This window comes from Monodon monoceros, unplaced genomic scaffold (assembly GCF_005190385.1).
Source record: "Monodon monoceros isolate NGI ecotype Baffin Bay Population unplaced genomic scaffold, NGI_Narwhal_1 Super_Scaffold_12, whole genome shotgun sequence".
Lineage (NCBI taxonomy): Eukaryota > Metazoa > Chordata > Mammalia > Artiodactyla > Monodontidae > Monodon > Monodon monoceros.
The window spans coordinates 107,730,260-107,745,995 of NW_021703768.1; the positions used below are offsets into that span (position 1 = coordinate 107,730,260).

General features: G+C 36.5%; 1 protein-coding gene across 1 annotated transcript in view; it reads left to right on the top strand.

The window, feature by feature from the left end:
• ADAMTS19 (ADAM metallopeptidase with thrombospondin type 1 motif 19) overlaps positions 1-15,736 on the top strand; it is a 272,394-nt gene that overhangs the window by 236,286 nt on the left and 20,372 nt on the right. Inside the window, exons 18-19 of the mRNA XM_029216811.1 lie at positions 1,953-2,106; positions 12,596-12,731. Of these exons, the coding sequence (XP_029072644.1) occupies positions 1,953-2,106; positions 12,596-12,731 (290 nt within the window). The remainder of the gene's footprint in view (positions 1-1,952; positions 2,107-12,595; positions 12,732-15,736) is intronic.

The window sequence follows — 15,736 nt, forward strand, 5'->3', positions numbered from 1 at the left end:
TATGTGAGACCTCAGTGTTGGGCAGAGGGAGTTTCCTTGCTGCAGAATCCTTAATCTGACTGGTAATTACCAAGGTTTTTCCTGGAAGCATGAAACATAATTAAAGTCAGTGAACTATGTCTAAAAGAAGGCATCTATGTGACCTGGATTTATTCAGTAATCAAAGGAAAACTGCACTTCTAAGATATTTTTCTTTAATGACTATTACAGATTGAAAGCTGGTACTGAATTTTGAAAGGCAATACCTTCTGCTGCCATGCTTCAGTATGTGCCCCTCAACTGTAACGCGGTCACACTTTCCTTCTTGCAAAGAATACTGCCAAGTTCAAATGGTTTAAGAAAGAGCTAATGATTTTGTAGCCAATGTCTTTATTTTAAATGGCATTAGGTATTCAAGGACAATCTAAAGTTCTATCGATGAAAAGGTAGTTTTTTAAGAAAAAAAAACATGATTTCACTTAATTAAATAAGTTGGCAAATTATTTATATGTTCATTTCATCAATTTGAAAATCATGTAATAGTCTGGTTATTTCCATAAACAAGGTGAGTCCATCTCTCTCTTTTTTAACTCATTTAGCTGAAAAGTCACTGGCAACATGAAATGAGATATTTAAAGCCAAAATAAGCACTGTGATATACTTAGAAGTAGTATCCAGTATGTTAGTATATATGAATTTTTAAAGTATTATTTTTATTGTTGATATAGTTGATTTATAATGTCATCATACTGGTTCCCCAATCCACATATTAAAATGTATCTTAGTATTTCTGATAATATATTGAGGCAGAATCTTAAGAAAAAGAAGTAAAGAAAATTAACCCTGGGCTCATTTAAATTTTTTCCTATTAAGTGTTAACTCTGTAACCTGTCATTACAACCACCTTGATACAGATTAAATATTTAAGTTTTCTGATACTTCAACATAATTTAAAATTTAGATATATATGTTTTTATACATCACAGCGTGTCATATAGGCTGCTTCCATAAATCCTCAGATCCATAGAAGTGATATATTCCATGAGCTTGTTTGACATATTTGGTGAAAATGTATTTATAAAGAAACATATATTCTCATTCATTCTTTTATTTAAAATGAGTATATTTCAGGTATTTTTCTTTCATTTAAAATATGTATGCTTGCCCATGATGATGCAGTTCTTAGCTTGATACTGGGTACCATGGGAGAACAAAGCAGACATGGTCCCTGCTTATGGTTTAGTCCATGTAGCCCAAAGTTCAATCATTCTCATACATCCTTTATGGTTTCTTACACTGTTTACATATGTGTACATAACTGTACCATTATTAAGTTAATTTGCAGTTAGAAGTTCTTTTTAACATAAATTTCTTTTCAAAGGAAATGATCTTTATTATAAATGGAAAATTAGTAACCTTGCCAAAGTTAAACTGTAAGCATACATGGAATAAAATTCTTGTCCTCTAATTGGCTTAGAAGTTCTCTACCCTTATGGAGTGAAATGATTTCCAAAATCTTCTCTTCCTCTGTTGACACAGCGACTTATTATTCATCTTTCTCTTTTATATGAGTGGAACGGCTTCATTTGATATTAGATCGTGGGTTATATCTTGATGTTATGTAGGACACATGTCCCTGTCCCCCCTACTAAAGTCATCTCATACTTGTACCATGCTTTGAGAGACTGTCTAGCCCATCAACTTGGGAGAAAGTGATGTGGTATCTCTGACCTTATTCAGGTGGGCTATTTTTTCATGCTGTCTTTAGCTCAAAGGTAAGTGTGTAACTCCAGTGATTTCAGAAGTAGGACAATTTTAACATTTAAGCATAATATCTCAAGTCTACTATGTATTAAAGGAGCGTGCACACCATGCAAAACGCATTTTAAGGTATTCGTATCCTTAGTTTTATGCTTTACATTGAATATGCTCTACTTTGATCCATCTGCCTTGATCACTTTTATATATTATAGGTGCTGCTGTTTCAAGACCAGAATTATGGTCTTCATTATGAATACACTATCCCATCAGACCCTGTACCAGAGAATCAGAGCTCCAAAGCACCTGAACCCCTTTTCATGTGGACACACACAGGCTGGGAAGATTGCGATGCCACGTGTGGAGGAGGTGAAGTATTTTTCAGTATTTACCTTTCCAAAACAGCTTCTTTTCTGATTAACCATTGATAATTAAGACAGGTCCATAACCCCTTATCTAAAATTTCAAACTCCATAAAGGATTGGAAACTGAAAGTTTTTTGCGACACGTTTAGTGCCTAAATCCCTGAACTATTTTGCAGCAAAAACTGGCATGAATTGAAGAAAGGCTATGTACAGTTGTTACGTATGTCACTCAATATGGTCACTCATTGCATTGCTTTGCATAAATATTAACACTTATGGGGGCTGCCCTAGACACCATACAGGTTGTTATGTCATATACTTACACTTTTATATTTACTTGGGACACTATACCATTTAGAGTTCAGAGAGATGGGAAGAAACCAACAAAGCATATTAAAATAAGTAGCCAACAACATTGGAGAAAAAACATGCAAATGAGAATGCTTTTCTGTAAGGCAAGTGAGAAAGTATTTATTACAAGAAAGAGAGAATGATCAACTGTATCAAAAGCTGCTAATAAGTCAAAAATAATGTGCATTGAAATTGACTGTTACATTCAAATATATTTATTGTATTTCAAAAGATATTATATTTTTATATTTGAAACATAGAGGTCAATGATGACTCTGTCAAAATTACTTTTAATGATTTGGCTCAAAAGACTAAGTGGAGTGAATTCAAGAGAAAATAGCATGTGATGAATTGAAGAAAGGACTAAAGGTAACAGGAAATTTTGTTGAAACAAGAAAGCAGAGAAATGTGGCATTAGCTGGAAGGGAATATGAATCAAAGAGTTTGTTGTTTTTAATAGGGGAAATTATACATGATGATTTCCCAATGTGAGTTTTCTAGAATAGAACAGAAAACTAGTGGTGCAAAGGAGAGAGCAAAAAATTTCTGGAGCGATATCCTTAAGTTGGCAGGATGGATGGAATGGAATAGTTGGCTTTGGATAGAAATATGGAGAGCCCATCACTAGTAACAGGAGAAAATACAGTATTTTGAACAGAAGCAGATGTTGGAAACTTGTGGTGGTACTCTTTTGGTTGCATCTATTTTATCAGTAAAGGCCATTTTGCTGCTATTAAAGGTGAGAAAGGAGATATGAGAATTTTGAAAAGAGAGGAGATGTGAAGTGGTCACTTAAGAGAGTGAGAGAATGAATGAAATGGTACATGTATTTTGACTTTATGGTAGCATTGATGGTCCACTTGAAGTTGACAGTCATGAATTTAGCTTGACATACATATCATAATGATACTTACCCTCCAGCTATGTACAGCATACAGATGCACTTGTGGTACAAGTTTTGGAATTGCCGTGTGAGTATAATAAAACAAATGGAGAATCCGCTTGACCTGAGGTTGTATGTAAGGAGTTGAAAATGATTGGCCATGGGATTTAGTTGTATAAGGAGGAAACTAAAAATACAAAGGACTTTGAAAGACAGTGAAAAGGTGGTAGCACTAATGGATTTTAGGGCCTGGTGGAGTTAAAGAACTTTTGGACTCAGGGTACTTAAGGGAGAGGGCTGGAAATACAGGAGATGGTGACAGAAAATAGAGCTAAGAGTATGGAGGGGATATAGTTATTAGTAATAACAAGACCAGGAGAGTTAGTGGCTTCAGTGAAGTGAAAGTACAGATCTTTGGGAAGAGAAGTGTGCCTGGAACTGAGAGGCCTCAGTGTTGGAAGAATCATTCAAATGGCTGTAATAATTACCAAAAAAATGTGTTAGGAGCAGTATTAGAAAATAGAACAATAATCCAGGAGATAAAATCTTAGAGTAAAAACAGAGATTGAATCAGGGGTTGGTGTTCGGTTACGGCAAGAAGGGGACTGCACTGCATAGTCTGCTCCAAAGCTGTAGGTTTAGGAAGAAGGAAGGGTGAATGGTCTGGTGGTGACAGCGAGGGGCATGGACACCCATGCTCTCTAGATGCAAAGGTATGGGGTGTAAGCAAGAAAATGGCCACCCCACTGGCGGCGGTAAAGGAAGCAAGAAACAGTGTCCTCAGGAGAGAGGAAAAGGGTACCGGGAACATCCAGAGGTTTGGAGGCTGGGGAGGAACAGCTTTTGCTGCAGCACTTGGAGCTCTGGGGTCACCAGAGCAAAGGCAACATGGTGGGCAGGGGAAGGGAGACATTATAAAGAGCATACTTTGCTCCCAGGGGTACAGAGTAATTATAACAAAAGGATTTCTAGTCACTCACAATTTAAAAGCTTGTAGCAATCACCCTTGGCACAATGAAATTTTCATTGGCCATGTTTCCCTGGGGTCCCATTATCACCATGTGACTTGGGATCCTGTGTCCTCAGTCCTCTCCTGCTGATGACCCCCTGTACACCCAAATTCCTATTCCTCTGCTTCTCCCATTTCTTACTGATGTCAGGGCCCATTTCATTTAAGGGGTTCTGATTCACATCCCCTATCCATAAAAAAACAAAAACACAAATAGAAACAAACACATTTAAAGTGAAGATCCACAGAGTTAGAACTTTCTTCTTTAATATAACTCAGCCGCCATTCCATGATGGGTTATCTGGAAATGGAGCAATGAAAAGGTTGCTGGTTCCTGTTATTGCACTGAAAGGCAGTCATTAAAATCTGTTTACATCTGAGACTCTAGACAGGAAAATGTTTGCCCAGTGAATTTTATTATACTCATTTTTTTTTTCATTCTGCCATAATTGTGGTCTAGTAAAAGCTTTGGAAGTAAACATACAGAACTTGTCAGTCTTCAGTTTGAACAAGCGAATTTTTAGGGTTAAAAATTTTTTCCAAAATCACATTAATTGCAACCTAGAATATGTTTTGTTAATTGTCAGGCCTTAAGAAATAGAGGTTCAATGTAAATTATTTTAGTTTCAAGGTCAGAAGGGCTTTTAGATATTCTTAAGCATAACTTCATAATTATTAACATGAGAAAAGTGAAGTGCATTAGAGATTGAGACTTCCCAAGGTCACAGGCCCAATGTGGGAGGAGCCAAGATTAGAATCCAGGACTCCAGAGTTCAAGTCTTCTTTCCTCCATGTTATATACTTCCTTCAAGAGCAGTTCAGGGGTTTAGTGTCATTTCTTTCCACAAAGTATGTATAGCATGTCCCTTAGAGATTACATAGGTTTTATTTGTTTTTTTTTAATTAATTTTTATTGGAGTATAGTTGCTTTACAATGTTGTTAGTTTCTACTGTACAGCAAACTGACTCAGCTGTATGTATACCTATATCCCCTCTTTTTGGGATTTCCTTCCCATTTAGGTCCCCACCGTACATTAAGTAGGGGTTCCCTGTGCTATACAGTATGTTCTCATCAGTTATCTATTTTATACATAGTATCAATAGTGTATATGTGTCAGTCCCAATCTCCCAGTTCCTCCCACCCCCCCTTTCCCCTCTGTATCCATACGTTCTCTACGTCTGTGTCTCATTTATACTTTACAAATAAGATCATCTATACCATTTTTCTGGATTCCACACATATGCGTTAATATACGATATTTGTTTTTCTGACTTCACTCTGTATGACAGTCTCTAGGTCCATCCACGTCTCTACAAATGACCCAGTTTTGTTTCTTTTTATGGCTAATATTCCACTGCATATATGTACCACATCTTCTTTATCCATTCCTCTGTTGATGGACATTTAAGTTGCTTCCATGTCCTGGCTATTGTAAATAGAGCTGCAATGAACATTGGGGTGCATGTGTCTTTTTGAATTATGGTTTTCCCTGGGTATATGCCCAGTAGAGGGATTGCTGGGTCATATGGTAGTTCTATTTTTAGTTTTTTAAGGAACTTCCATACTGTTTTCTATAGGGGCTGTCCCCGTTTACACTCCCATCTACAAACAATAAATGCTGGAGAGGCTGTGGATAAAAAGGAACCCTACATAGATTTTCTTTGGATTCAAAGAGATGTTTTATTTCATATGTTAAATAAGAATTTAGATATGTCCTTACTTTTATTTCAAATGACTTATTTTATAAAATAGTCTTAATTATAAGCAACCTCTATATGATTTGCACTTGAATAAACCTTCTCTCTCAAATCTGTTCCATTGTGTTTAGTCAACAGTTTTCAATTATCTCTGACTATGTTAATAGGACGTATATTCATTTCAATGCCAAAATATTTCTGGGCATTTGGATATTATTTTCCTTTGCAGTTCATAAATAAAGTGGATGGACAAGGTTTCAAGAATCGCATTATTTCTGACTCCGTTTCGTCGATTTTATAGCCAGAAAGAGCTTTGTAATCTTTCAGCATATTCATGAATTAGATGAGAGTAAGTTCAAAGCACAGAACATTGGAAACAGACTCATGTAAAATTTATCTTCAGCAGCAAAGAGGAATAATAGAACTATTCTACTTCACAGAAATATTAAGCAAGAAAGAGCAAATAAAGTATCACAGGGCAGTATAAAATTTCAGTGTTTGACATGTTATTTTTTTGAATACAATTTTAAGGCATCACATTCCAGAAATAAGTGGGAAAAAGAAATTTAAAAAAAATACCTAATGTCCAGTAGCTAAATTTTTATCAATATCTTTTACATCAGTATCTCAAACTAAGTTTTAAAATTACCCAAATAAGAGTTAACTGATTATGCATTTCTATTAATTTATTAATACCAGTTGTTACAAGATAACAAAAGCCTAAGATATAAAAACTTCTTCTTTTAGAAGAAATATTACTTTAAAATATCTAGTAATGCTGGTGATCTCAAGTAAATTTTTCCAGCAGTTTAACTTGTACACTTTTCATCACGATCTTGTCAAATTCAAATCATAGTTCCAGAAAAATTTGAATGGATATATCATTTTGTACTTCAGCATTGGCCATTGATATTAGTCCTTTTATTTTCAAACATCGTAAAACATATTTGTGAAATAAATGTTTACTTTGCATTGGTGTTCTAAAATATCTAAAAATCTTTGAAGGGATGTTTTAAATTTATTTTGGCACCTCAGAAGTAGGGGTCAGTGGATAAAGGATTTTTTTGACATAAAAGACTGTTTGAAATGATCTTGGTCTTCAGATCAATGATAGATCAGGGATCTATCATTCCATAATATCTGAGGGTTTTTTGTGGAGTCAGCATTCCACATACTATATACAGTAACTGCATTACTCTAGGACTTTTATCTAGTAGATGAATTAATGAAATAAAACCTTGAATGAAGGCCCCCAAATTTAATAACGTGTTTTGAAATAAATGAAGAGTTAAACATGCTTTTAAGAAATCTGAATAGATACAATTTGAAGGGGAAAAAAAATAAGTCAGCATTCCACATTCTTCACATTAGTCCAAATCCTGCTAGCTTATGACTCTCATGCTGTAAACCTTGTATTGTGATATCTTCTAGACATGGCTTTCCTTGTCCATGACCAGGTTCTCAGGAGGCATCCAAGTTTGGGGGTCCAAATTGAGGAAGTATTTCAGTATACCAATACCTGTATCTTATGAAGGGTGCTGGGTTTTTTCCTGTTTTTCCCTTTCACAGGCACTTTGCATGTACCAAAGTAAATGTTATTAGCCAAAAAAAACGCACCAAATTTTTGCTCTTCTCTGCATTATTTTGTTTTAGTAATATTTAGTGACATTTTGTATCCTATTGATGCTTTCTTTACTTAAATTAATAGGAATGTTTATATTAATGTAAACTCTTTATAAACTTGAATTTAACACCTAAATAATAATCCATGTATTAGATTTGCCATATATAATTATTTCCCATAATTATTCATTTAGTTTGCACATGATTTTTTACCATCTTAGGAAACACAGTGTTGAGATGAACCTCTTAGTGCAGGAAGTACTTTGAGCTTGAATTACATGTTTATATTTCATTTGTTGATTCCTTTACCAATACTGACTGTACTTGCACTTTTGCTGGATGATTCAAAGATGAGTACTTTCTGTTTTTAGAAAATTTACTATCCACCTAGTAGGGGTTAGATAATAAAAAAACACCATACAGAGTGATATGGGGAATTGTAAAAAGCCTTCCAGGGATATGCATAGTTGCAAAGGCCCTGGGGTTGGTGAGAATGTTTATTAGTAGAGTGAAAAATATGAGGATCAAGCTGTGGGAAATTATTTGACCAAAAAAGTAGAAAGAAGGTAATTCGTGAAGGTACTTAAGTGTTATGCTAGCACTCAAGTTAAATTTAACTTGAAGGTTAGGGGATTACATTAAAATATTTGTGTGTATGGAAATGACAAGATCACATTGGATTGTTTATTGAGTGTTATGAACAATACCAAATACAATTTTTTATTAAAATAAAAAATGAAATTGTCATTTTAATATTAAGCCCAAACCTTGAGGGAAAAAAATGTTTTATAGAAATGTAAAAAGAATGGCTAAAAATTAAAGGACATGACATGACATTAAAGGACATGACATTATGTAACTCTAAGAAGTGCTCAGAAAAAAGACCTTCTTCGTCATTAAAGTATTTTTACTTTTGGTTCAATTGCTTGCTAGTCATTGTTAGTTCAATAGAAAATAATTAAGTAAAAATTTTTAAAGAAGAATGTAAAGACAGATGACTATATATAGTCTCTTTCTTATAGACTTCCCCAGTTTTAGTAAAACATTTGGATGAATTGTTGTACAAATTGTGGTCCATCCACAGCAGGAGTTACTAGTTGGCAGTAGAAAGAAATAAATGATTGATACAACAATGAAGATGTACCTCCAAGGGGATCATGCAGAGTAAAAAAGTCAGTCCCCAAAAGTTATACACTGTATATACACTGTATATAACAGTTTTCAAAACATTCTTGAAAATATTATAGGAATGGAGAACAGGTTAGTAGCTGCCGGGACTCACTGAGTGGTGGATGGTAGGGGAAGTGGGTGTGGCTCTAAAAGGGTAACTGGAGGGATTTTTGTGGTGATGGAAATATTGTACATCTTGACAATATCTATGTCAGTGTGCTGGTTGTGATACTGTACTCTAGTTTTGCAAGTCATTACCACTATGGGGAACTGGAAAAGGGTATTCAGATTCTCTTTATTATTTCTCACAAGTAGATGTGAGTATACAATTATTTCAAAATTAAAAAGTAAAAATTTTTTTAAAAGTTTGAAATGTCCCATAACATACAGAGAATTTCAGTTATGCATATTAAAACACTGAACCCACTCCCCAGATTGTTTCTACATGTATGATGCAGGTTTTAGAAATGGGATCTACCTGAGTAGACTATAGTTTTATTAAAATTTTCCATTTCATGAGTTAAATACAGAGCATAGAAAAAAAATCAATTTATCACTGAGATTGGAAAAGAAGGAACACAGCATAATATGTACTCTGTTCAGTGTCTTCAGAGAACAAAGAAAGAATCAGTAAATAAAAATTACCCCTTCTTTTCAGATTTTGCCCAAATTTGGTAATAAGATGAATATATAATGGTTATTGTATTTTATTTGTAATTATGTTCAAAACAGACTTCCCCAATACTGATTTAGTGGGAATGACCCAGAGATGAAATTAATTGCCATAAAGCAAATAATACACTGTCAACAGCTTGCAGCTACTCAAGGTTCAGGCAGAAGGCCAGTTACTTCATCACTTTCTGTTCATCCCTCGGTTCTACAGTACTGGATGCGTTGTAAATACTGCTGTTAGATGCTATAATGGAAATTTCCTGTGTTGGCTGGGACATAAAACTATATAAAAGAAAAAAATCAAACAATAACATTTCCGTATGGCTTTAAGATCCTAGTTGTATTTTCATAGGCATAATGTGCCTGTAGCTGAGCATTAGATTTCTTTTCTTGATTCTTTTGTCTTTGTTCAATGAAATTTTTAAAAAGTAGGGCTAATCCCTCTTCTAGCTGCCAAAAAACTTATGATGTGAGGGTCTTTGCTACAATGTAGATGGAAATGTTCCAATTCATACTCACATGCCTTCATACTTTTTTAGAGCACCAGTAAGGTGCTCCCTGTAATGGTGCCAGTACCTGTATCTCTTTTGATATATCAATAATTAAAAGATTTTTTTTCAAAAGCTCAATATGTTACCTCTGGGCCAGCATAACTAAGGTTAGATATTTTCTGAGTAAAGGAAAAAATGCAGTGTAATTAGCTCTGAGTTACTCATTCTGTGGCTACACTGAAGTTCAGCAAAGGCTCTCTGGATATTATCTGTTTGTCATCTTTTTGTGCTGTAGTTGGCAAAAAGCATTAAATTTAAATTAGTTTAGACAACTACATCTATTCTATAAAAGAGTGTCTTATAACTATGAGGTTTTAAATTAGATTTTAAAACTAATATTTATATTTCATAAAAGCAACATTTATTTTAATCCTACTTTTAGGTAGGCATCATTGTCATGTAGAAATAATACTTACATATGCTAGCATTATACAAAATTTGTGTTACACCTATCTCATAAAGGTCATATAGGAGCACCTGAGGCATAGGAAACTAGGTGGAAGTTGACCAAAAACTTCCCAAATTTTCACATTTAGGTAACTCCTACCTAGTAAAGCCAGTTTCTTCTGTGAAGAAAAATTGACATCATAAGTCATTTCTGCTTATCTAGCAGCTTATTTGAAAATTATTTGAAGTTGATGGGTATTGAACACTATTATGATTAAGTCTAATGCCTCACCCCACCCTTCTTGACCTACCAAGGAATAGCCTGGACAGCCCTTAAACATTTGCCTGGGGCTTGTAAGGTTGCCTTTCCTCTACACATTAGCATAAGCTTACCTGACTGCTTGAGCTGCACAGGTCGGGCTAGTGGACCTCTGAGACGTGGCTGTTGCATTAGTTAGGCAGCTGGCACTCCACATTAAGTCCTTGCCCCAGGGACCGCAATCCAGCCCATGCTCCATTTGCCAAGTCATGCAGCCTTGTTCCAAGGCAGCTTCTCGGTGGAGAAAGGAGCACCTGGGGGGTACCTTTCACTTATCTATGGTTGGATGTCCATCTCAAGGCCCTCCCCATTATTGGCCCATTGGTGCACCCTTCACTGAGTGCCACAGAGTCCTGGTTGAAGGCATGCCTTTTCCCTCTCGAAGGAAAAGACCTTTTACCTGCTTGGCACTCTTGTCTGTCTTGAGCTCCCATAGAAAAAATTGCGTTGCTCCAGAACTCTGGGATTCTCCAGATAGAAAATAATATAGCCAACATTGTGCTGCCTATGCTAGAAGATGGAACTAAAGATCTAAATGTTTTCAATAACATGACATGCAGTGACCACAGATATAATTATTAGTTAATCCACATATGTATGTAGATATAGTCATGTTTTTATACTACAAGTTGTCATGGGACTATGCTCAGTGTTGTTGAGAGGGTAATCAAGGAAAGATCCTGAACCTGTTTCTATTCTTTTGCCTTCCACTTGGTTACCCCTGTCTCTCCCAATCCCCCTCAAGTCAAAAAAAAAGATACTCAAAAGTTATTCAAAGTAGCTCTCTCTCTTTCTCTCTCTACATCCTTTCTTGATGCCAGCCTCCTTCTCTGTTAATTAAAGAACAGAGTGACCTCTCTGCCACAAGCCCAGGCTGTCCTGTTTGGCATGACCAGTATGAATGCTCTGAGCTTCCTAATTATCATTGCATGATAGTCATAAGCTCCTAACTAATGGGCCCTTCAATAGTGACCCAAAAGACTTGTGATTTTTTTTTTCTTAATCCTTCATGACCTGTATGGCTTTAAAATTATTGGCTGATTTAATTATTTTATAATGTCAAACAAGTTAAATTAAATTATTAAATCCTATATAGATATTTAAACTTTTTTAGAGAAACAGAATCAGCACATATGTAGTAGGCTTTTTCAGTGTAAGATGAAATAATAAGTGTTGTCAAGCAAGTGTGCTTATAGGGCTCTAAGCAAAATGAATACAGCATACAGAGAAAGGGGAAAAGCCAGTTTTCTGAAAGCTGGTGGAAAATGGGAAAACTCCCATGGCTTTTCTTAGAGAACAGGATAATCATTAGGGAATGAGGGTTTCTTGAATTCTTGGGGTCTTTACCAGAAGTGACAACAATATAGGTCTGAGTTATATTCAAGAGAAGCTTGCTTCCCATAACTTACCCCCTGATGGTATATACAGCCAGATGGTAAAATGTGCACACGTTTATATGCATGTTTATGTGCACAAAGGTTTCATACAAATACTGCTTTCCACCACTGAATGCTAAAAGATGGCACAGTCCTTTATAAAAATCTTTAAATGACGTCTTATCAACTTATGCACAATAATCCCTTTGTATTATAAAACTTGCCATTTAATTGCTAACAAGAAAAAAATTATCTTCCTTAAGCCTAGAGTTACATTTTGTTATATAAATTATAAAAATATCATCCTCATTGATCTAACCTAAAATTTGTTTAAAATATGAAAATTACAAGTCTAGGAATACCTCGAATAAACATGCATATAAGACTATGCAATAAGTCCATTGCATAGAGGCCTAAAATAACATTTCTTTTTATGTTTCTTTGCTCTTTTCAGGAGAAAGGAAGACAACAGTGTCTTGTACGAAAATCATGAACAAAAATATCAGCATTGTGGACAATAAGAAATGCAAATACTTAACCAAGCCAGAGCCACAGATTCGCAAGTGCAATGAGCAACCGTGCCAAACAAGGTAACCCTGTCCCACCACTCATTAACAAAATCCCATTTTCTTAAAAACAATGCAGCGGATATGTACCAAAATGTAAGGCTTTATATAAGCAAGGTCTAAGAAAGAAAGATAATCAACTTGATGGAATGAGTGTTAGAAAACCAAGGTTAGGATTGACCTCAACTTCAGCTGCTGTCCACAGTGTGAAGACAACTCCTAACTGGATGGCAGAGGAGTATTTAAAAGTATTTGGTAACCTGTTGGTCACCTCTTCAAAAATCTGGTTATTTGGTTGAATTCGGCTACTCATTCCTAAATTCTCCAAAATGTTGTTTTAAGCACTTGCCAATGACGATATAAACTAAAGTGGGACTGGCCAGGACCCAGTCCCCTACACAACAGTGGGGGCATTTGGTCCTTCTGGTCCCCAAGGCTAGATCCTCACTTCCTCACCCCAGAGTCCCCAAGGCAAACTGTTTGGTTCCTGATCTCTGATCATCAGATTCCCGACCTGGGTCCTAGTTATTCGAAAGTTGGTTGCTTCGGTCCCATGTGACTTCCCCAGTGAGTAATAAGCAACAAAGCAGGCAAGAAACTCATGAGTAGGGGATAGAACCGCAATGCTGAGCACCTTAAAGTGGTGTAAAAGAAAGGCTATGCCTCAGTAACCAGCAGAGATGGGTGAATGGAACCTTAGTATGATTTGGGAGTGGGCTTGCAGCAAGGCCGTGCAGAATGGTTTCAGGCACAGGGCTCCCAAAAATCTCTGTGCTTTCATATAAAAATTAATGTTGGGCTTGAGTGGAACTCAGCCCCAGTGTCAAAAGTCCTCAAAACTTTGTGGGACAGAATGACAAAAAGAGTCTGAAGCTGGATTGATTCCTCTAGAATATGGAGACACAGACTTTTATTCTACCCTGACACTCAGAGATTTATTGAAGCCCAGTGAGTTAGGGTGTATTTGTGAGTTCTTAGGGAGTCAAACAATTGATCTCCTCTCCCAATAGTTTCTGCAGTGGAGTCACAGTGAATGTGTATATACTGCAACTTGGATATGCAGAGAATTTGTAGCTTTGGAGCACTCTCTAACTAATATAATCTTCCTCGTGACCTTCCACCACAATGTATGGGGAAGTGAAAGGAGAAGGAGAAACAGAGTTGCCGATTAACTATATTTAGGCTTTTCTGTCTTCAGTAATCTCTAATGCTCAGTTCTTCTGGTTTCCCTCTTCGCCCACCTTCCCCTTCAGAGGTAGCACTGCATCCCAAGTTCCTTCTATTTCTGGCTTATTGCAAAACTCAATTGTTAAGCCCTCCAGATCTGGCTCATGCTATGTCAACCAGCTTAAAAGAATTTGGAAAATCTTGTCTTCCTCTACAAAGCTGAAATTTCAAGACTTGCTTTTCTGTAGACTCAGTGTATTTAAGGTATCAAAAGCTGATCATCTGCTTTTTCCTTTCTTTGCATTCGTGCTCTAACAATTCTTCCCTCCCCCTCAAAGGGAAAAATATGCTTCCAGAGAACAGAAGAATGGTATGTAAAAGAATATGCAAAAGAAAAACGTACATTACTTTCAATAATGTTCAATAATGCCCTTTGCACGAGCCGGACTATATGCTTTTCATCTAACTCTGTAATTACGTGTTTTTGTTTTGTTTTGTTTAACATCTTTATTGGAGTATAATTGCTTTACAATGGTGTGTTAGTTTCTGCTTTATAACAAAGTGAATCAGTTATACATATGTCCCCATATCTCTTCCCTCTTATGTCTCCCACCCTCCCTGTCCCACCTCTCTAGGTGGTCACAAAGCACCGAGCTGATCTCCCTGTGCTATGCAGCTGCTTTAATTATGTGTTTTTATAAGACAGGGTAGTAATCAACAGAAAGGGTGACCTAGGGAAATATTGTTGCCTACGGTCAGGTCCTTGGGTCTTTTCCATTCATTGCTAGGCAGATAACAGATGCTGAGTTTTTAGCTTTTGCCCTGTCAGCTAAAGAACCTGGATTTTTTTGTTGTTGTTATTACTATTCCTAAGAATTATCTTTCTCTTTTTTTTTTCTTTTTTTTGCGGTACGCCGGCCTCTCACTGTTGTGGCCTCTCCCGTTGCGGAGCACAGGCTCCGGACGCGCAGGCTCAGCGGCCATGGCTCACGGGCCTAGACGCTCCGCGACATGTGGGATCTTCCCAGACCGGGGCACGAACCCGTGTCCCCTGCATCGGCAGGCAGACTCATAACCACTGCGCCACCAGGGAAGCCCTCCAGCTTTCTTTTGATCTCTATTTGCATCGAATATCTTTTTCCGTCCCCTCACTTTCAGTCTGTATGTGTCCCTAGGTCTGAAGTGGGTCTCTTTTAGACAGCGTATATATGGGTCTTGTTTTTGTATCCATTCAGTAAGCCTATGTCTTTTGGTTGGAACACTTAATTTATTCACGTTTAAGGTAATTATTGATATGTATGTTCCTATGGGCATTTTCTTAATTGTTTTGGGTTTGTTTTTGTAGATCCTTTTCTTCTCTTGTGTCTTCCACTTAGAGAAGTTCCTTTAGCATTTGTTGTAGAGCTGGTTTGGTGCTGCTGTAATCTCTTAGCTTTTGCTTGTCTGTAAAGCTTTTGATTTCTCCATTGAATCTGAGTGAGATCCTTGCCGGGTAGAATAATCTTGGTTGTACGTTCTTCGTTTTCATCACTTTAAATATACACGCCACTCCCTTCTGGCTTGTAGAGTTTCTGCTGAGAAGTCAGCTGTTAACCTTATGCGAGTTCCCTTGTATGTTATTTGTCATTTTTCCCTTGTTGCTTTTAATAATTTTTCTTTGTGTTTAATTTTTGTCAGTTTGATTAATGTGTGTCTTGGCATGTTTCTCCTTGGTTTATCCTGTATGGGACTCTCTGCACTGCCTGGAATTGGGTGGCTATTTCCTTTCCCATGTCAGGGAAATTTTCAATGATAATCTCTTCAAATATTTTCTCGGGTCCTTTCTCTCTCTCTTCTCTTTCTGGGACCCCTATAATGTGAAT